Consider the following 23,097-nt stretch of genomic DNA (forward strand, 5'->3'; position numbering starts at 1 on the left):
GAGCAGGGAGCCCGATGCGGGACTCGATCCCGGGACTCCAGGATCATGACCTGAGCCGAAGGCAGTCGCTTAACCAACTGAGCCACCCAGGCGCCCAGACTGATAGAATTCTTAATAAAGTGGAGAACTGGTAAGGAGGAAAACATTCCAAATGTTGTATTGTTAGTAAATTTTGAAGTTTCTCAGCATTCGGGCACACACAGTAAACTTTGCGGAGGGCACAGTGAGTGCTTGACTAGAAAATCAAAAATACTTGATTTTTGATAAAATAGTTTTTGATTTTTTAAAAGGATAAAGAAAAAGAAAACCCTCTTCACAGAGAGTTTTCCTTCTGTGGTGTTCTGTCCCTAATGGTGGATGAAGCCATTTGTGTGGGTGTTGGTTGGAAATAATTGTCTAAGACGTTGAGTGGATCATGCAGATAGAGTAGGAATCATCCAGTTGAGAATATCTGACCCCTACTGCTTTGCACTCAGTCATATCTTCTGTATTAGTTCAGCTTTGGCTTCTTTTCATGACAATCATATCTGTGCAAAATAGTACAGAGTGTGAGTGTGTTTGTCAATCAGTTGGAGTAGTGACACCCAGTCACTTCCTTGACTCTGTGTACATTTTGGGGAGCTCTTGGTTAAGGGAGGGAAGCACCTTTCCTACAGATTTGTAACCAGAGAGTACTGGCATTGTGATGTCCTGTGTTCGTGTCGGTGCTGTTGGTTTTCTCTCGCCACTTGAGGAAGGGGGTGCTGGGATGGCAGACGGAGCTCTGTTGTGGAGCTATGGTTGAAGTGCTGTGTGTAGTGTGTGGCGAACATACTTCCCTTTAGAGGCTCTCTTCTTTTGGTATGCTTTCCGTAAAGTGTTTTGTACAGACTTTTCCTTTTCTAGGATCTTAATAGAAGGTGAGAGTATTGTGATGTTGCTTCTGTTTCCATCCCCATAACTCAGAATCATTATAGAACCAAGACTTCGATGTTGCTGTGATTTATTTGGACATGCGGATATATGACATCTTTGCGAGAACCTCAGACCCCTATTTTTACCTTTTGTAAGTCTAGGGACTGTGAAAAATTTGCTCTTATGGTAAAAATCAGAGGTGGTTTAATATCCTCATACTCTCATTTAGAGGCCATATCAGCCTTTTGCTTGTTTACTGGAAGCTTTGGAGCATTGGTCTCACAGCTCACAAAGGTAGTGCTTTGGGTTTCCCAAGACTCACTGTAGCAAAAGTGAACTAGTATGGACAGATCCTCTGGGGAGCAAAATAAGTTTCATTTTGCAAGCTGGTACCAGTTGATTGGTTGTCGTTGCCAAGAGCACTGTATTGAGAAGGGCTCAGTGGCAAACAAAACAATACAGTGATCCATAATCCATGTCTACCGTGAATGCAGGAGGGAAGAGTGCCTGCCAATGAACCATGTGTTTGATGACCCTGCTTTACATAAAAGGCCGTTTGGCTAAGAGTGCTTCTTTTCTTCCTGGTATGAATGCTACACAAGTTGAAAACTCACTGTGACTTATTTTCATTTTTACTTTTAAAAATGCCTGCATTTATTTTTTTAAACAGGCTAATAACCCACACCATGGATAACTTATTGGACTTTGCCTGAAAGGAGTCATTAGTGCCATTGGATATTTGACCATCCTGGCCACAGGTTTTTTCAGAATGAATGGAAGGTCATGCAGCATGAGTCTCCACCGGACATCAGGAACCCCACAGGGGCCCGGGATGGTCAGTGGCCAATACATTCCTCCCATCCGAGCCCACTCTGGGACTCCTGGTCCCTCGTCCTGTGGCAGCACAGCGAGCCCTGCCATCGGAAGCCTTGCTAACAGCCTTCATCTCAAGATGCCCTCGGGAGGAGGGATGGCTCCTCAGAGCAACATGGCCGAGAGCCCCCTCCATCTGCCTGCCTTGAGCCCCAGGAGACAAGTACTCACCAATGGGAAGCCACGATTCCAGGTCACCCAGGCTGGAGGCATGTCAGGGCCACACAATTTAAAGCCAAAGCAGCAGGAGTTTGGAAGTCCTTTTCCTCCAAATCCTGGGAAAGGTAGGATTGTCTTTCTGGGATCTTTTAAAAGTGGAAACGATTTTTTTTCTCCTCTCCAGATCCTTCTCTGCAAGCAAATCTCATGGAAAACTACAGGATTGAATGTCAGGATCAATTCTGATGGTCTCACAATGCTCTGTAGCCTCCCTTGTGAGGGGCTGGATGTATGGGTACATGGGAGGGTGAGGAAGCCACAGTGGTAAACATGATACCGCATGGAACTGTGAAGCAGAGTGCAAGGTGAGACAGAGAGAGCAGAAACAGGGAGTGAGGGGGGGTGGTGGTGGTGGCAGGCAAGACCAGTTTAGCAAGACCCTACCCTCGGGATGCATGGAGGTACGGGATTCCCTGGGCCATGGCGGAGGGGGGCGGCCGGAGCCGTCATCGTGTGGGTCGGGTGCTAGAAGAAAGGTTTGGAAAGAAAAGGATAAAAAGGGAGAAAGCTTAACAGCCAATAAAGTGAGGAATTAGCACATAGAAATGATAAAAAATTATTCCAAGAGCAGAACCCCTAAGTTTTGTAATACAGCTGGTGACAAGAGGGAAGGAAGCTAGAAGAGAATAATGAAAGGATGTATTTTTGGGCTTGTGGAGAACTAGAAAACTTGGTTAATTTGAAATGCAGAGAGAGTGTACTTTTAATTCAGTTTTTGAATTCAGTGTTTCAGTGTTTAATTCAGTGTTTGAATAATGTAAATTTTAAATCATGGAATAATTGTTGGAAAATAGCAAATTATTTGAATGACTCACTCTCTCTAGAAACCGATGTTGACTTAAGGAGTGATATTGCACATGAAATGTGTATTTGGGCCAGAAAAAGGAAGAGTGTGTATCTCATGTGAAATACAGCTTTGTTATGTAAAATAGCACAATTATATATGTTGTTAGGTATTTTTAGCATCTGGTTTTAAATGTTTATATTAAGTGTGTACACTACTAAATAAAATTACTAGCAGCCTGAAATAGCCATTCACCATTAACTCATAACTCACCCAGTTCAGGTGAATAATTATTTTTATCCTAAAAGCTGTTTTAGTGCTATAAAACCTTAAAGTACAAAAAGCTATATATCTAGCTTTTTTCTTTTCTTATTTATTTATTTTGGTTTAGGTTTTGTTTTAGATTGTTTTATTTCCTAGACCTACTGATACTTAGTATAAGTATAGGAAAAGCTTTCCTTGGGGGTGCATCCAAGATAGCCCCGTCACTGTCAGGTTGCTGCGTTCATGGTGTGGCAAGCTACAATGGCAAGCTCGTGTGTTTGGATTTTCAGGGGCTGAGGCCCAGGAGGATCTTTCAGCTCTTGCTTGTCTAATGAACTGTACGTAGCTTGCTTTCATCACATATACTTCTGTTGAATCCCGGCTGGCGTTATTAATGCTGATAATATTAATAACTTCTATTTATGATGTCATAACTGGGCATGTGTCAGGCACTGTTGTATTGAGTGCTTCTAATATAAAATCTCAGTTATCCCTCACAACAGCCCTGAGTCGTATGCTACTGTTGATTAACTGATAAGGGAGCTAAGATCTAGAAAGAATAAATAACTTCAGCATTGCCCTCGGTAAGGAGTTTGGGGATATGACTTTGATGGTGAGCAGATGTGGTTATGATTATATTCATAGTTAAAAAAGTTATGTTTCCAGTAATTCAGGGAGAGTGAACTCTCAGGGTTAATACATCTTGAACTCTTGCAAAAATTAGTGCTGTCCCCTGGTTCTCCTCTTTCTAACTTTCTGGCTCCTTGCTCAGCTTCCAAGCTTACGGTGCCTGTTCCGGATCTGCATGGTCGGGGTATGCATGAGCATGGGATAGGGGTTGAGGATAACTGTATTATTATCCCCTCTGGCCTTGTAGCTTGGATACCGCTCCGGATGGTGCCAGCAGTGGCTGAACGTGTCCCTTTCAGGTCTTGGTTGACAGTTCCTAAGCTAAGCCAATAACTGGTTGAGAATGGTGATCTAGTAGGACTGTTTGAACTTCATCCAGTCATTTACTCAACAGATAATTATTGAGCATGTATTATAGGTGAGCCACTGTCCTGGGGATATAGTAGCTAATAAAATATAGTCCTGGCCCTCAAGGAGTTAGGAGAATTCAGACAAATAAATGGGCAGTTAAAGTGCACTTAGGGCTCTGATAGGGATACACTGATGGCAGTAGGGCTACATTTGCAGGGTTCCCAGCCCATGCTTGATCAGTGGATCTGGGAGGACAGTAGGATATCTAGGCAGACACCTGAAGGGTAAGGAGCTAGACTTGCGCTCATGCCAATTGTGTGTGTGTGTGTGGGGGGGCTGTCTGGAACTCATTCTGGATAGACCGAAAATCACCCTCAAAACCTGAAGGGGAGAGATCATGGTGTGTTTCATTAACTTCTGCCTGATTCCACGTTGGGGGTGTAGAGAGACAAGACTGGGGAGGAATAAGCAGAGGCCAGATAAAGGTTATGGAGGAGGCGCCAAGGAGCTTGGACCTATCTTGAGCACACTGGTGAGCTGTGCAAGGGTTTTAACTTTGGGGATTATGTGATGGGATGATGTGATGAGCTTGAGGTTGACATCTCTCTCAGGCTTTTTTCATGCAGAACTGACAGTGCCCTGACCCTGAGGGATAGTACCGAAGGACCTGTGACTGCGTGTGTATTAGTTAGGGTTCTCTGAAGAAACAGAACCAACAGGAGACGTATCTGTGCCTGAATGTGTACCCGTCCCTGTGTCTGTACCTGTATCTGAAGAGATTACGGAGGCTGACAGTTCCCAAGACATGGGAGACGGGTCAGCAAGCTGAAGACCCAGGCCTGCTGATGCTGTAGGTCTAGTGTGAGTCTGAAGGCCTGGAACGAGGAGAGGCAATGGTGTGTATTTCCCTTCTGAAGGACAGCAGGTTTGAGACCCAGGATGAACTGACATTTCAGTTTGAGTCCAAGGGCAGGAAAAAGCTGATGTCCCAGTTTGCAAGTGGTCATTCAGGGAAGAATTCTTTCTTACTTGGCCGAAGGTCAGCCTTTTATTCTCTTCAGGCCTTCAGCTGATGGGGTGGGGCCTATCCACATTAGGAAGAGCAATCTATTTTACTCAGTCTACTGATTTAATGTAAATCTCATCTGAAAACACTCACAGAAACACCTGGAATGGTATTTGGCCAAATACCTGGGCACCTCATGAGCCATTCAAGTTGACGTATAAAACCAACCATCGTAGTGGGGTACTGTTGCTTGGGGCCAAGCACAGTTCACATGGTGGCTGAGAAAATACATTTTCTAAGCCTTCAGGGTGATTATACCATCTCTCAGGAATCCAGTGGAACTGTGTACAGAGGATATGTCATTTAAGGATTGCCACACAGACAAATATCTGACTTGAAGACTGGAGAAATCTCCAGTGGGAGCCTCATGAGAAATATAAATTTGATTGTAGTATTTGTGTTACTTAATTAAGGATTGAGTTCTACTCAACTTGAAAACTCAAAAAACAGTGACTTTCACATCATGGAGCATGGTTCTCAAATGGTGTGCCAAGGACACTGGAATACCACAGCAAACTCAGGGGGAACCATGGGATAATTTTAATTTTGAAGGAAACAGAAGGATTTGTGGCATCCTTTGGACTCCAGGCAAACTACTAGCTTGAGGAGGTTCACAGTTTCAACATTAGATTGCACTATATCCTTTTAGTGATGTCATATCTTTGCAAAGCTCCACTTTCAGTAGTTGTGATGAAAAAGCTAGTACTCTGTAGGCCAAAAGGTGGAAGCAACCCAAGTATAGGCAGATGAGTGGATAAAGAATATGTGTGTCTTATACCTGCAGTGGAATAGTATTCAGCCTTAAAAAGGAAGGAAAGTCTGACATACAATACGACATGGATGAACCTCGAGGACATTATGCTAAGTGAATTACGCCAGGCACAAAAGGACAGATATTGTATGATTTCTCTTATACAAGGTACCTAGAAGAGTGAAATCATAGAGACAAAAAGTAGAACGGTGTTTGCTGTGGACTGGAGGGAGGGGAGCATGGGAGGTTAGGTTGAATGGGGACGGAGTTTCAGTTTGGGAACATGAAAGAGTTCCGGAGATGCATGGTGCGTGATGGTTGCCCAGCAGTGTGAATGTACTTAATATACACTTTAAAAATGGTTAAGATCGGGGGTGCCTGGCTGGTTCAGTTGGAGGAGTGTGCGACTCTTGATCTCGGGGTCCTGAGTTCGAGCCCCACGTGGGGTGTAGAGATTACTTCAATAAATAAATAAACTAAGATAAATTGGGTAAGATGGTAAATTTTATGTTATGTGTATTTTATCACAGTAATAAAGACAAGCAAGTTCTAAGTGAAAATCAGTGTGGAATGGGAGCTGAAGGTGGTGGTATCCAGTCTGATTCCAAGAGCGGAAGTAGTAGAGGGCATAGTTAGAATACACATGCCATCAGTAATACTGTTATTTAAGAATGAAATAAAAATACTTTTATTCTTAATTTATGTACATTGTTTTTTTCAAACAGCTAATAGGTTGTTAGTACATAAATACTATTAAGTTGCTGGCACCTAACTACTTAATGAGGGGTAGTGTTAGTTGTTCCTTTTGGCCCAGGGCACCCTGAAAAAATTACTGAGACGCTAAGGATGCCGTGAACTGCAGACATTTGGGAACCTGTGTCACAGGAGTTGATTGTTCTCACACAAAGAGCAGCCCGGGGTCGGGGATGCTGCTCCTGGTGAGAAGCTCAGGGATGTCAGGTCCACGATCACGGAGCCTCCTTTCGCCTTTCCCCCACGCCTGCTCCTGCTGTGGAGTCTGTATTCTGAGGAGAGTGAAAGACGAAGGAAGGACAATAGGCAGAAGGGTGAAAGGGATGACTCCCTCCAAATCGGCGCCGTTAATCGGCTCTCCCAGGAGCCCCCCCAACTATCCCTACTTAGTCAGTCGTACATGACTTACTTGTAAATAAAACTCATTATTTGCTCCAGAATGTACCTTTATAAACAAAGTTCGATTTTATCTTATTTTGTATTATGTCCTTTTATATTTTATTTCACCTTTTAGCTTTTGCTACCTTTTTCTTTCTCAATGAAGTCGAACCACGTATAAGTAAGTTGCAGACATTCTGACTCTTCACCCCCAAATTGCTAAGCAGGTGTCTTCCATGTTGTACAACTAGGATACATGAATCATAACCAAGAAATTTAACTTTGATACAACAGTATTGCTTATATAGAGTTATATCTTAAAATAGAATAAATATTTAAATTCATATTCAAATTTTCATAATATTATTTTATGTTTTATTTTACTTATCATACTGTTTTCCCCCTCCTTATAGCCCACATGTCCTCTGTAGCTATTCTTTTCTTTTGATTCAGGATCCAGTCAAGAATCCTGAATTATGGGGCACCTGGGTGGCTCAGTTGGTTAAGTGTCTGATTCTTGATCTCAGCTCAGGTGTTGATATCACGGTTGTGAGTTTGAGCACCATGTTGGGCTCCACGCTGGGCATGGAGCCTACTTAAAAAAAAAAAAAAAGAAAAGAATGCTGCATTACATTTGGTTGTCATGTCTCTTTAGTCTCCTTTTTTCTAGAATGACCGTCTCCCCCTGTCTTCGTGTTTCATGACAAAATATGTTGCTGTTTTAGAGTTCAGGTCAGTTGTCTTGTCTCACAACTTGGTTCATCTAATCATTTCCTCATGATTAGGTTCAGGTTAAACATTTTTGGTAGGAGTACCACATAGGTTATTTGTGGATTATATATCCTGGGAGCACTGCATGCTCATTTGTCCCGGTATTTGTGATGCTGCTTTCGGTCGTCTGGCCAAGGTGGTGTCACCAGGATCTCTGCAATGTGGACACTTTCCTTTTCAAAATTAATACCTAATCTTATACAAATATCTTGCTCTTCATCAGTGATGCTTGTGTGAATCAGTTACTACATTATTAACTGCATAACAGTGATTTTCTGATTCCAGTATTTCTTCTGTGTTTATTAGTTGGTATTCTTCTGGAAAGAAGAACTTCTGTTTCTCCTTTTTTTGAGAATCACCACAGACCCCATGTATTCTTTTTAAAAAGTCCCTGTGCCATAATTCATTAGCATCACTGTTCTTTTTGATGCTCAGATTGTCCTGGATCTGGCAGGTGGGAGCCCCTTCAAGCCGGTCCCGATGTCCTTTTGTTATGTCCCCATGAAGCACTTCCTTGCTTTCACATAGAACGAGACATTCCAGACCCACTAGTACTTCCCCGCCCCAGACATGCAATCAGCCATTTTCCCTAAAAACTCGGGTCCCTTTTAGTGGGAAATCTTTGGAAAACCGGATGAAAGCATGTTTTTCTTGACTCTGGGGTGTCATTGCTTCTGGGCCCTATGTGTGGACAGAGTTAGGAAATCTGTCAGAAGGTAATGAGTTCCAGTTAAAATACGACATTACAGAGTTCTTCCTCACGCTTGCTTGTCGTGCATGTGTCAGTGGGATCCCTGGTTCTCAGCAACGTCCATGGAGTTGCTTATTGGTTCTGTCCTACAATAACGAGTTACTTTTAGATTTACGTTTTGAGACAGTGGAAATTAGTTTTAGAAATGATCTTTTTACTATGTGTAAATGTTTCATGTACTGAGATGAGCATGTTTGTGTTTATCTGAGCCACCGAGTGAGCCTGGAGGATGCCCCACAGTTGGCAACTTCCAAGCCCTGCTAGGCCTGGTGAGTACAGAATCTCAGTTATATTGTACCAATAATGGCTTTTCTCTCTACTTCCTCTTCCACAGTTATGAATTGTAATTAGACTGGTAGAAATGCATTTTTCAAAGCATCTGGGAAATCAGTTTTATGATCTCCACTTTAAGCACATTTGACACAGCTATTTAAATATTTAAGGCAATTCCACATTTGCAGTACCCGTAGGACTATATAATTGGGAAGATTTTTATTGTAAAGGTTTTTTTTATTTTACTTTAGGGCCTCTGACATTTCTTGTGGAGCTCTGCCGTCCTTGGAGACAAAGGGAGTTAGTTATTCATTAGCGCTTGTGGGTTATTCATTATTGTTGGTCAGAAAAAGCAGAATGATATCAACAAAGGACACTAACTAATTGGGATTAAAAAACTCTTTTGTATAACTTAAGGCTGGTATCTCTTGTAAAGACCTGGTTTTAAAAAAATAACGTATCGTGTGAACCCGGGAGGTCTAGAAACTAGGTGTACTTTAAATAATAGGTCACGTTTTATTTTGATTTTTTCCTGTTTGTGGTTTGCTAATTCAGTTGGCTATAACCTGGAGCTTAGGTTAGAGCTTGACTCCTTAGTGGGTCAGCTAGCTTCATATTTTCCCCCCACTGCCACATTATAAATTTTAAAACATTGTCACTGATTTAGAATGTTACTTTCCTATAATCATTCCTTTACTTGTGTTTATTTCTGGACAAACAGACAATGAAAAAAGAATTTGCTAACGCTGGCGAGTGAACTGTATTGAATGTTGTCATGTTAGCACCGGGGCAGGAATTGCAGCTGGGATCTCACATTCTTGAAGAGATGCAGTTGATATATTAGCTAATGAAAGTTGGGGCAAAATACTTGGTTACTTTTTTTTTCACTTCTGCTTTTTAATCATTTATATTTCCTTGCACTTCTAATGTGGCTTCCTGCAGAATTAGAGCAAATAAAGTTAATATTCCATAAAGGGTTCCAAAAATAACCAAACCAGTCAGAGACCAAAGGCATTATTCCAGTTGAGGTAGCCAGGGTTTTCATTTCGTCTCGCCAGCAAGGCAGGTGAAACACAATGTTTACTTTTGTTTACTCTTTGGGCTCCACAGGCCACACTTCGTGTGATTTATTGATGCCGCGTGTAAATCAAATTGATGATGGATTTCCAAGTATTACTGAATGGCAGGCATGATTTGTTCCAGTTATAAAAGTGATTTGTCAGCCTCACAGCATTTTACCTTTAAAAGAACATATTCCATTAGCACTCCCCGCCCCCTAGACACACCTCAGATACTGTAGGACACCAAGTTGGAAGGTACCATCCGCTAGTCACCTGTAGCATTTTCTTTCTTTTTTTTTTTTTTTGAAGATTTTATTTATTTATTTGACAGAGACGCAGCGAGAGAGGGAACACAAGCAGGGGGAGTGGGAGGGGGAGAAGCAGGCTTCCCGCGGAGCAGGGAGCCCGATGCAGGGCTCGATCCCAGGACCCTGGGATCATGACCTGAGCCGAAGGCAGACGCCTAACGACTGAGCCACCCAGGTGCCCCTGTAGCATTTTCTTAGACTGTTAAATAGCAACGGCTTTGGACTTGCACAGAGCTTGGCCCAAACTTGCATATTGATTGTCTCCTATGATTTGATCAAAGGTTCCATCCCAGGAGGCTGGGCAAGTGTGATTGGCCCCATTTTAGGGATTGAGAGACTGAGGCTCAGTTTGCCGGAGATCTCATTCTCTGTGTGCTGCGTGGGTTGACTCAGAGTGGGACTCCACAGTCTGAGAGCTCCTGCTGTGGGAGTTCTGAGAAGCCTTGTCCCCAGTCTGCCTTAGAGTTTACAGTTGCTGCCATTCCAGAACGAGTATGCATACCGTTAAGCTGCTGTCTCCATCCACAAGCTGAGGAAATGGGCCCTTGCTCCTGTTTTGGAAAATTGGGCTTGACAATTTCCAATAACAGGCCCTTCTGAGCAGAGAAGGTGGTGTCTACCTGGGCAGGAATCAGGCCATCTGTGTGAGGCCCCCCGAGTGACACGAGTGTGTGCAGAAGTACTGACGTACTGAAGTAGCTTCACACACCTCTGCTTATGACGTCTTTAGACCCGGGCCGGAGGGTGTCATGAATATGAATAGATTCGCTACTTCTGACCCATCAAATTTTAAGGAGACAATGGATGGTGACTTGTATTTAATACCTATTTTTATGGCTGCCTTATTTGAATAATGAAAGAAATAGAAGGCCCGTAATTGACTCTGACATAATAAACAAGTTAAAAAATGAGACTTGTGTGGGAGCTTGTTAGTCAAGGATAGGCTGAGGCTAGCAGCTGTAGCATCCTTGAGGAGCCGGTTAGAGATGCATAGTCTCAGGGCCATCCCAGACTGACTGACTCAGGTTGTGTCTTTTAACAAGATCCGTGGCACAAGGGCAACTTCATGGCTGTGTGAGCAGGGACTGTATAGGGTCCCGTGCTTGGAAGGAGTGCCCCGTGCTTGGGGTCTAATGCTCTGTGACATTCTTACTGATGTTATCTTCGAATTTGTGTATTTTAAGTGAAATCCTCTGGCCCCTGGAGCATGTGTGGGGTGCTTGGAGTCTCTGTTCGTGTGTGGTCCCCCATCCTGCTAGGATAGCTACTGGTTCCTCTGTCCCTCCCCAGTATCTACTGCTGCCCTCTGCCTCCAGTGCGGACTCAGGCATGAGGGTGGGGAGGTCAGGGTTTGGTGCATATGCTGTGTGTGCCCAATCCATGTGAGGCTTTGGGCACCTTTGAGAGTCTGCACTTACCCTGTGAGTATCCCCATGTGGAAGGAGCTCAGTGGTAAATAGCAAATTACAAAAAACACCATGACCCATCACAAGGGAGACCAGAGAAGAATGGAAAAGGATTTTCTTCTGCTTTTTGAACAAGGGACCCAACATTTTCATTTTCATTGGTCCCTGAAAATTATGTAGCTGACCTTGTAAGTACCCACTGAAATTTGAGAAACACTGGTATGGGAGGAAGAGGGTGGACACTGGAGTCAGAAGACCCACACCCCAGTTCAAGCACTGCTGGTGTGTGACCTTCCCTGCCTTGGTTTCTTCATGTGTAAAATGGGGGGGGGGTTGTTTTATCTCTCTTTCCAAATGGGCAGGGTCTAGGTGAAGGGCAGACCGGGCCACATATCCTTGAGTAAGAGTGTGACCAGGGCACCTCTCATCTTTGGCTTTGGTTTCATGATGTTGATGAACAAAGCTGGATGTTATGGGCAGGGCTCCAAGTGGGAAAGAAGGGCCAGGACTGGTCTTCACATCCTTGTTAGTGCATGGAAAGGAAGGGTCAAGTACTGAGGCAGGCACGTTCTGGGGATCTTGGGCCAAGAGAAGGCATGCTTCAGAGAACTGGGGAGCTAACGCATTGGCTTTCCAGGTGGCCACCTGGTCATGTGGCAGTGGCAGGTAGAGCAGAGAACAGTGTGTGCTTTGGGGAGTTAAATTAGATGGCAGCTGGGAGAGTGCATTCTATACCGTCCAGTGCCAGAGGCACGCCAGGGGTTGCTCCTCCCCGACTGTACGTCTGCGTGGTGCAGTGTGGGTCTCCGTGAGCAACAGCAGCTGCTGCTGGCCGAGACGGCCCGTCCTGCTGCTCTGCTCGGTCGTGCCACGTGTCCTGGTAATAAAGGCTTACAGCTTAGTCAGAGCTCCCAAGTCTGGGCGGTACGAACAGCTACTTGCCGTGTAGGGATGGAGCCCTGACTACTCTCTAGTTCCAGCTTGCTTCAAAGGCTAGACAGAAAACACTGAAATCCTAATAAACCACAGTAAACAGACACTGATGTGAAATAACACATTTTAAAAGTGTATCTTTCACCTAAAGATTTTCCTTTAGGGCGATCCTATAATTTATTATCCAGACCAGGACACTTTCAGGAGTGAAATGTGACCTATGGATAATTATGCCCAGGACTATCCCGGATGAACTGGAATGAGGGCCACCCTACTTTAGGGCGAAGTTTAATTGCATTTAGATTCAGAATCTTACACAATTGCTTTAAGGTAAAGTAGTCCAACCTACTTGACAAGATTAGACCCGGAGAAGTTAATAGCAAAATTATTTCTTGGACCATTGAATGATTATTAGTATATCATTAAGTAGATTACATTCATTTCTGGTTATTCTAGGGCTAGAAATAACAAACTAGCAATTATTTAGCACATTCTATTTATTAATGTTCTTAGCTTTATGTAACTTATTTTAATCCTTCCCAACCTTATGAAGTATTCCCTTGAAAATATGAGAAAAGAAAGGCTTAGAAAAAATAAGAAACTTGACCAAGAGCACGTGGAGATTTTAACCCATGTCTCGCTGACTTCAGGGCTCTGTATATTTCTGTAGGATGTTGTTTTGTGTTTTGGTATAGAGTTTGCTGCAAAAACTAGGTTCTTGGCAATTGAGAATGATTTCCTAAAAGACACAGTATGTCTACCATAATTTTTACTATGTGTGGTGGTGTAGTGTCTGGTATATATTTATTTTGAAAAGTATAGTGAGCAGAAGCAGAAAAACCACTGACACATAGTTGCAGATGTTTGTGTCAATTTGTGTTACAGGTGCCCCTCCTCACTTGCTTAAGACAGTGGCTTTGGTGGCAGTCAGGCAGGGAATGTGATGTAAAAAAGAAAGATACAGTAATGGCTAACTTTTGAGCCCTTCCTCTGGGCCAGCTGCTGCATTAAACGGAGCTACTGGGTCACACAACCGGAGTGCTATCTGGAAGGCCTTCCATGATGGCCCTGGAGCTCAGAATTCCCTTAATTCTTGTAACAACCCCATGTGTCTTTCGATCATGAACCCAAGGCGTGGCAAGGTGAAGTCACTTAGCTGCAGTGGCGTGGCTAGTATGTGGCAAGGCTGGGAGGTAAATGCAGGCTGTCAGGATGAGGCAGGGAGCCGAGCTGGTGATGGGGACTTTCTCCTGCAAGAGCTCTGGTTCACCAAGTACCTTACTCAAGACTCTTGGGGTTGCGGGTAACTGTGACCCACTGTGCTAGTTTATATGAAAGGGGATTTGTTCTAGAAGAATCAAGAGTGTTTCATGGTTACCTAAGGACAGGGTGGACGACCAGATCTTTTGAAGGAGTATAAGAACAGGATACTTCCCCATGCTTTTTCTCCATAGGCCACATGATCTTTTATTTCTGCTTTCTGTACACATCACTTTATTTTTCTCCCTACAGATTGCTTTTCTCTGTTTCTTAGTATATGTATTAGGGTTCTGTGGAGAAACATAACCAATAGGATATTTATTTATATGTATGTGTGTGTGTGTATGATATTTATATAAAGGGATTTATTATAAGGAATTGACTCATTTGATTATGGAGGCTGAGAAATCCCAAGATCTGCAGTTGGCAAGCTGGAGACCCAGGAGGGCCCATGGTTTAGTTCTGTTCAAGTGCAAAGGCCTGAAAACCAGGAGAGCTGATGGTCTAAGTTCTAAGCTTGAGAAGCTGGCAGGCTTGACACCCCAAAAGAGCCCATATTCCCGTTAGATTCTGAAGGCCAGAAAAGATTGCTGTCCAACCTCAAAGCAGTCAGGCAGGAAAAGTTCCCTTTTACTTGTGGGAGGGGCCCCCATTTTGTTCTTTTCAGGCCTTGAGGCCCCTCCGTTTTGGGGAGGGCACTCTACTGAGTGAGTCTATCAGTTCAGATGTTCATCTCATCAGAAACACCCCCACAGACACACCTAGCGTAATGTTTGACTGAATGTCTGGATACCCTGTGGCTCAATCCAGTTGACACACGAAATGAACCATCACGGTATCCATGGCTCCGGCGTGGCTTTCTTCACGAGGCCTAAGCATGTCATGTACTCAGAACTTCTGTGTGACAAGTCAACTGGGTAATGTCCTTCTATCCCATCTTCAGGTTCCTTGGGAAAAGCCTGATTGGTCCAGTGTGTGTCAGATCCGGTTCATCCAGCTGGTTGGGGTGGAGCCTCGTGGAATGAACCTGAGCCCCACCTGCTCAGAAAAGGGCAGTGTGGTTTGAGTGACATCTGGGACTTAGTGCCCTATATGAAGGTAGTTTTGGGGCTCTGTCTTAAACAACATTGACATTTCCAAAGTTATCCCACAAATCATGTTCTTCAGCCAGTACGATTCCAAAGTATGGGAGAGAATTTTAGAAGTATGGCCACTAGCAGAAGTTAATTCTAGGAAGTTAATTTTTTAAATTGATTTTTCTTCTTGAAAGATGAACCACTGAACTGCATAGATTGTGGTGCTTTGCATCAGTTTTTCAGTGGTGGCCACTACATTTTATAAGGTAATTCATTTTTTAAGGTAATGCAGATTTTCATTTTGGGATGTGGGAATTAAGAAAGAGCATTTAATGGATGATCCATTAAGCCTTTAGGTTTATTTTGTGTTTAGAGTTTAGTGAAGGGGGGAGGATTGCCAGGGTTCAGGTACACAGAACCATGCTTTCTGTTTGAAACTACATTGAAAAACACAGCAATTAGAAGAGGTTTGGCTGTCAGATTAGAAAATTCTCAGCATAGTTTTTTTCTTGTTGGGTTATATAATCAAAGAGCATTGTTATTTGTTTTTGTTTCTTTGAGAGAAAGCGAGTACAAAAGTGGGGGGGTGGTGCAAAAGGGGAGGGATAGAGAGAATCCCAAGCAGGCTACAGGCTCAGCACAGAGCCCGACGTGGGGCTGGATCTCATGACCCTGAGATCATGACCTGAGCTGAAATCAAGAGTCAGATGCTCAACTGACTGAGCCACCCAGACACTCCAAAGAGCATTGTGATTTGAATATTCCTGGCTTTTATGGCAGATTTTAACAGGAATCTGTCAGACACAAAACACATAAAATTAATCAATGAGTTAAATTTTTAAACGTTGGGGTACATGGATTGGGTGTTGAAAACTTTTTTTTTTTTAACGTATTTGGCTCAGCTGATTTTCCCACTTACCTAGAAGAAAATTCTGTACAATTATCTATTTATCTATTTTATTTTGTAACAGGCAGATTCTAAGATGCCTCCCTGTCCACCACCATTCTTGTCTCCTGGGATTCATACTTTCTGTAACAGCCACCCCTTGAGTGTGGCCTGAATATAGTGACTTGCTCATAAGTAGGACAAAGATGATGAAATGTCACTTCCGTTGTTAGATTACGAAAGATATGACTTCTGTCTTGCTGTGAGACTCTGCAGTCTCCTTTGTTTGTTTGCTTTGATGAAGCATCCTGCCATGTTGGAAAGGCCCATGTGGCAACTAACAGAAGGAGGCATCTGACCAACACACAGTGAGGAACCAAAGGCCTCAGTCCAGCAACCCTTCAGAAACTGAATTCTGCCAACAGCCGCAGAGTGTTCAAGCAGATCTTCCCTGGCTGAGCCCTTGGATGAGGCTCCAGCTGTAGCCGACACTTGATGGCAGCCCTGTGAGGGACTCTGATCAGAGGACCCACTCAGCCGTGCCCAGATTCCTGACCCATAGAAACTGAGATAATACAGTTGGCCCTCAGACAACACAGGTTTGAACTGTGCAGGTCCACTTAAAGATTTTTTACAGAACTATAAATGTATTTTCTCTTCCTTATGAAGAGAAAATTAATGGCATATTCTTTTCTCTAGTTTACTTTATTGTAAGGACACAGTATAATATATATAACATACAAATATATGTTCATCAGCTTTTGTTATTGGTAAGGCTTTTTCTGATGCACAGTAGGCTGATTAGTGATTAAGTTTTGGGGGAGTCACAAGTTAAATACACAGAGTTTTGACTGTGCAAAGTGTCAGGACCCCTAACCTCTGCATTGTTCAGGAGTCAACTGTACATGTGCTGTTTTAAGCCACTAATTTGATGGTAATTTGTTATGTAGTGTGGGTACCTAATACAGTTATTGTCTTGGCTTTTCTCTTCCTGGGCATACTAGGAAATGAGGCAACATCTAGGGACAGGAGGGTAGGAATTAATCTCTGTCAAAGGCCGATGATATGCCAGACATGGTGATAGACTTTAAGATTCAGGAAGGCCAACTTGTTAAGCCCTTTTTATTACTTCCATTTTGCAGATGTGAGCATCAACACTCAGAGAAGTGAAGTTATTTGCCCAAGTTGACATGACTCATAAGAGAGGCAGAACCAGGGTTTGAATGCTGGTCTACCTTACTCTGGTGCTCCTGTTCCTTCCGTGCATCCGGCTAACTCCCATAAGCCATGACAAACACCGATGTGGCATTTTTTGCCTAGAAAAAATGTTTACATAAAGCCCATTCATCTTCAAGCATTCATCAGACACCTTCTGTGGGCTTCTTGCCAGGCCTCACTCTCTCTTCCTTCTCAGTGGTGTGTTCCTGTTTGCTGTTCTCATCCTTCTCTACATCTAAACCTGTATTTCACAGCCCTGTTTTTTTTTTTTTTTAAAGATTTATTTATTTATTTTAGAGAGACCGGGAGTGCGTGAGAATGAGTAGGGGAGGGGCAGAGGGAGAGAATCTCAGGCAGACTCCCCAATGAGCGCAGAGCCTGACACAGGGCTTGATCTCACAAGCCTGAGATCATGCATGACCTGAGCCGAAATCATGAGTCGGATTCTTAACCGACTGGAGCCACCCAGGCACCCCATCAGCCCTGTTTTTTATTGTCCTCTTTGTTATTCTCAAACAAAATCATAGACAGTATTATCTACCTGTGCATGTAATTTAAAAAATCAATATAATTTCATAACTGAAATACAAGGGAAAAAAGGAACATGATTTATAACAAATATGGATTTAAATATGAAAATGTTTCAGCATAACTATGCCAGAAGACATAGGGAAGGAGTCAGGTAAGCTTGCACCTAAATGTGGATTTAGCTAAATTCTGATGATTCAGCATTGTGTTTGCTGTGGTGGTGACTCAGAAGTCTAGTTGCTTCGCTTTCAGTGATACGGTTTTGTGAAGTGGTGGACAATACTTTACGATATGTCTGTCAAAACAATGATCAGTCTTCCTTTGATTTGTACTGTTAGCTTCATTTTAGATAATTTAGCATGAATAGGAATCATGAAAATAAAATGGTCTTAGGTTGTATACTCCGATAATTATAAACAGGTTCTTACCGACATGAATGTCTGGTGAAATACTTGAAAATCATGTGGAATGTGGGTCATTCTTTGTGTGCAGGATGATGGGGCATCCCTGCCTTTACAGTTGAACACCAGTAACGGTGATAACCCAGAATGCCCTGGAATTTCCAGCTGTCTCCCTGGGGTAATGTCCTCCAAACCCACCAATCTAAATCTAAATCTGCTTTCAGTAAAAGAGTTGGTCAACTGACTAAAGTATGATAGGCGCCCTCATGGCTCAGTCGTTAAGCGTCGGCCTTCGGCTCAGGTCATGGTCCCAGGGTCCTGGGATCGATCCCCGCATCCGGCTCCCTGCTCGGCAGGAAGCCTTCTTCTTCCTCTCCCACTCCCCTTGCTTGTGTTCCTGCTCTCGCTGTCTCTCTGTCAAATAAATAAATAAAATCTTTAAAAAAAAAACTGACTAAAGTGTGACAGTTTCCAGAGGTGTTTGTCTTTTAACCGGCCTGAGACCTTAAGACAAAGAACGTCACTGTTCATGGTAGAATTAGTAGGGGGTAGGGAGGTGGCAAGGTGAGGGGAGAGGAGGCTCCCTTTTGCAACCCTTAAACTACATGGCCTAATGTCCTCTTTCTATTTCTGATTCTAGCCTTTCTTCCTATATCCTTTTTCTTTAGGCTCCATATACACTTTACATGACAAATTAGATGCCTTTCTAAGTCAAATTCTTTTTTTTTTTTTTTTTAATCTGATTGTATTTTAAGAGCTTCTCTTTGTCAATCGCTTGATATTTTCTGAGCACTGACTTTAACCAAGATGTTGTTGTGCTTAGCTGCAGGGTCAAAGGTAACTGAGATGTAGCCTGAAATCTCAGTAGATTTGTGATTGTAACCCAATCCAGCACACATTTACAGGGCAAGGCACCATGCCAGGCCTGGGTACACACAAACACACACGTAAGTTTTTGCTTTCAGGGAGCTCACAATCAAATGAAGAGAGAAAAGAAGAAACCTTAAAAAGCAATAGGTTTTAGGGGCACCAGGGTGGCTCAGTCGGTTAAGTGTCTGCCTTCAGCTCAGGTCATGATCCCAGGGTCCTGGGATGGAGCCCTGCATTGGGCTCCCTGTTTAGCAGGGAGTCTGCTTCTCCCTCTGCCCCTCCCCCCTGCTAGTGCTCTCTGTCTCTCTCTCAAATCAATAAATAGCATCTTTAAAAGAAAATCAGTAAGTAGTATAAATAATGGTTCATTAAAAATAATAAATGAGGGCGCCTGGGTGGCAGTTGGTTAAGCGACTGCCTTCGGCTCAGGTCATGATCCTGGAGTCCCGGGATTGAGTCCCGCATCGGGCTCCCTGCTCGGCAGGGAGTCTGCTTCTCCCTCTGACCCTCCCCCCTCTCATGTGCTCTCTCTCTCCTCTCATCCTCTCTCTCAAATAAATAAATAAAATCTTAAAAAAAAATAATAAATGAATTTCACAGGCTTTATGTACTTATATATAATTTGTAACTAGTAACATAAATACATTAAGCCTGTAAAATGATACATATTATATATGCTATTTAATGTACTATGCATGTTATGTATATCATGTACAATTATATATTATTATCTATAATATACTGTGGTTTATATGTAAAAGCTTTTATTAAATTGATAAGCAAAAGTGCCCAGAGGTAAGTTTTCCTCCACTCTTATACATTAGAAATATACCTTCACATATGTTCTACCATGGTGTCTCTTAGAGTTGAAAGCTCATTTTACATACCCAAAGGAAAGAGAGAAAATTGGAAAAGTAGTAGGTATTCTAAGAAAGTTCGTATCATGACTGGGGGGGCAGGTCTTGTCACACAGTGGGGTGGATGACATAGAATATGTCTGGGCAGTGTGGAGTATGTCTTTTTAAAAATTACTTATTGATTGATTTAAATTCTAGTCAGCTGACATGCAGTTCAATACTGGTTTTATTGACAACAAACAAATTGGAGAAGGTTCTGTAATCTCAAGTGGATAAGTTGAAATTAGACATTCAGAAGAGACCACTATAAGGGGCACAAGGGCATTTTAACATACTCCAGGGAAGGATTGGAGTTACCTTCTCTGTTGACTTTAATGATAAGGGGTACTTTTGTGTGGTGTGAGAAAGCTGGGACTGACTGCCCGTCCAGGGAGTGGTGCACCAGCCAGGGTCCAGTAAGGAAAAGAGAAGCCACTTTCGTTACTGTAACAGAGATTCCAGTATCAGAAAGTTGTTAAGCAGGTATTGAAAGACTAAAAAGGCACAAAGTGAGACCATAACCTCCTTCTCATATTTATTTAAAGTCTTACTCAAATTTGAAAGAATAATGATATCTAGGACTCACATACCACTTATGATGTGGTAGATATTTTTTTAGGTGCTTGATTTCTCACTTTAAAATATATTAAGATGGTATGTGCTGTGGTGAGCACTGTGAATTGTGCAAGACTGTTGAATCACAGATCTGTACCTCTGAAACAAATAATGCAATATATGTTAAGAAAAAAAAAAAGATAGGGGGGGAAGAATGAAGGGGGGGAAATCAGAGGGGGAGACAAGCCATGAGAGACGACGGACTCTGAAAAACAAACTGCGGGTTCTAGAGGGGAGGGGGGTAGGGGGATGGGTTAGCCTGGTGACGGGTATTAAAGAGGACACATTCTGCATGGAGCACTGGGTGTTATGCACAAACAATGAATAATGGATCATTACATCAAAAACTAATGATGTAATGTATGGTGGTTAACATAACAATAAAAAAAATTAAAAAAAATATTAAGACATATTAACTCGTTTGAGTTGCCCCAAAAACCCAAGGAGGTGGATAGCATCATGCTAGTTGTTACTATTATTATTCTTCCCGTTTTATGGATGAGGAAACTAAGGTATGGTTGAATAACTTCCCCAAGGTCATGTAGCTAATAAGTGGCTGAGCCAGGATATAAACCAGCCAGTTTGGCTCCAGAGTACATGCTCTTAACCACTAAGGCATATTGGCTGTATGTCTGTTTTTTAAACCTGTGTCCTTATTTATTTATGGATGGACGGATGGGTGGATGGATGGATGGATGCATGGGTAACAAATCCATTTGTTTCTTGTAGTGTAGGAGATTGGGAATTAGGAGGAGGAGGCTTAAAACCTAGGTCTTTCACTAACTTAGAGATTTAAGAGAGTCACCTTAGCAGTCTGGACTCATAAAATAAAGAGGTTGAGTGAAATAATTCTGGAGACTCCTTTCTAACTATCATTGTTTTCTGGTTTGTAAGGAGCCTTGTTACCTTCCAGGAACTGGGAGCTAGAGCTGATGCCTGACCTTCAGGGTGAGGTAGCAGTCATTTTCCTACCAAGTGTCAGACATAGACTTGGAATTGGTAGTTCTGTTGATGCTGTTGATAGCTAACTAGCTAGGGAATGTCAAGGACAAAGAGATTAAGGACTCATTTTCTTCAGACATTTGAGCACTGTGGTGTTGGCTGTTGTTTGAATTCTTATTTTTTTTTCTTCTTAATTTTCATTTTTCTACATCCAGAAATCAATCTTGCCAGGAATTTGCGAAGCACTACTTAGAAGTCATTTCATCTCCGGGGATTTAGCCAAGAGAGGAGGGCCATTCTTCTAGCTTTCCTTGCTCCTAGGGGCTGTCTGCTTTCTCAGTTTATAGATGGCCCATCTGTAGGCTTGTCTTTGATCTGAAGACTGGAGACCTGGAGTCCAGAGACCAGAAAATGCCCAGGAGGTAGAAAAGTCTGGCAAAAATACTCCCAGCTTAGAAGACGGGTGATGAGTTGTGTTGGCTTAAAAAACTTTCTCCTGAGGTTAAGGAGGGAACGTGGGTGTGTGGGGGGTGGGTGTCCAACGAGGGGGGCAGCTTTTCTCTTATTCTCTAAGCAGTGACACTCCCTTTCATGCTCAGACACTCTCCTGTTTTCCTTCCCATTCCTCCTCTCCACCCACATTTTCCAAGTCTTGATTTTTACCAAAGAATTGAGTCCTTGAAGCCATTACATAAATGGGTCATCTCGCAGCATGGAGCACTTATTAGCAGTTTTATAAAATTTATGGGTTTAGAGGCAAAAGTGATTTTAAATTAGGTGCTGGGTGTTGCCAAATGTCACAATTGATGTTATTTTTGGTAAATCTAGAACAAAAGGGTAATTTTGGCTCATGTTCAGTAGTAAAGTTGAATACAGTTACTTCGTTTTTTTTCGAAATAATTCTTTATAATCTTTGAAATGAGTCTGGGTATTTTTTAGCATTTGTAATATTTGCAGTGAAATAACTATGCATCATTATCATAGTGTCTGATGTTTACCCCGTATGCAATCAAGAACCACAGGGTTGAATAAGGAGAGAGTGTGTGTGTGTGTGTGTGTGTGTGCGTGCACACGCTTGTGTCTGTGTGTATAAAATGTGGGCCAGTGTGTGCTAGTTAGCATGAGTGTGAGAACCAGTGGTATCTTGATAGGGTACACAGATGGGCTGTTCCTAATTTTATGACAGTAGAAGAAAGAAGCAAAGTCACCTTAATGTATCTTTGAGCTTGTGGTGCCTGTTCTTAGGTCTTGTGCTGTTCCAGAATTGAGCTGGAGGTGCCTCAGAATGGAGCTTAGAGTTGTATCGAGCTGTAAGAGGGGTACGTCTGAGGCGCTCTGTCTTGCACAGTCAGTTATGGAGAGTTTAAGGCAAGGAGTTGGTTTGGATCTTCCTGCACAAGCCAGGCAGCTAATTCTCCTGGTGACAGATAAAGAACCAGGGTGAATGTGTTTTGCCGAAGTCTTCTGCTTTGGTTGCATCCAGCCAAACTCGTGAGCTTGTCACCTCTGGCTGTTCCTGTTTAAATGTATGCTCTTTAGAAGGGGAAGAGTCATAGTGTAGGTAATATGGATAATGAAGTAGCATGACGAATGTCTCATCTGAATCCTCACCACCTAACCCCACATGCTCTCGGGATGCACATATTCGGCCTTGGTCCATGGCCAGTTGTCATCACTGAACTATATTTGGATAAAAGAATTCTTGTGATTTAATCTAGAAATTAAATTTCAAGCAGCACAAGTGACAACAGTTTTTTCTTTGATAGGAGGTAGAATGGAGGTATGGGAGGTCATTGTGGTTTAATCCGTCCCTTCCCGGAGGGCGATACACAGGCGCTGTGCATAGCATGACATCGTGGGTAAGAGTGCAGCCCAGTAGTGCCATGGGTCTGAGACGAATGCAAACCCTCCCTCTGATCACTTCTGGGATCTTGAGCAA

The 23,097-nt window shown here is 42.8% G+C and overlaps 1 protein-coding gene across 5 annotated transcripts in view; it reads left to right on the top strand.

Moving 5' to 3' along the window:
* Positions 1-23,097, top strand: part of GLIS3 (GLIS family zinc finger 3) — a 445,030-nt gene that overhangs the window by 12,969 nt on the left and 408,964 nt on the right. For 3 of the 5 annotated variants that reach the window (XM_081802769.1, XM_081802771.1, XM_081802775.1), the window contains exon 2: positions 1,565-2,051. The exons of the other annotated variants lie outside the window; for them this stretch is intronic. In XM_081802769.1, coding sequence (XP_081658895.1) covers positions 1,664-2,051 — 388 coding nt within the window. In that variant the 5' untranslated portion in view covers positions 1,565-1,663. The remainder of the gene's footprint in view (positions 1-1,564; positions 2,052-23,097) is intronic. 5 annotated transcript variants of the gene reach the window in all.

Source organism: Leptonychotes weddellii, chromosome 14 (genome assembly GCF_054177405.1).
Source record: "Leptonychotes weddellii isolate Sample4059 chromosome 14, ASM5417740v2, whole genome shotgun sequence".
Lineage (NCBI taxonomy): Eukaryota > Metazoa > Chordata > Mammalia > Carnivora > Phocidae > Leptonychotes > Leptonychotes weddellii.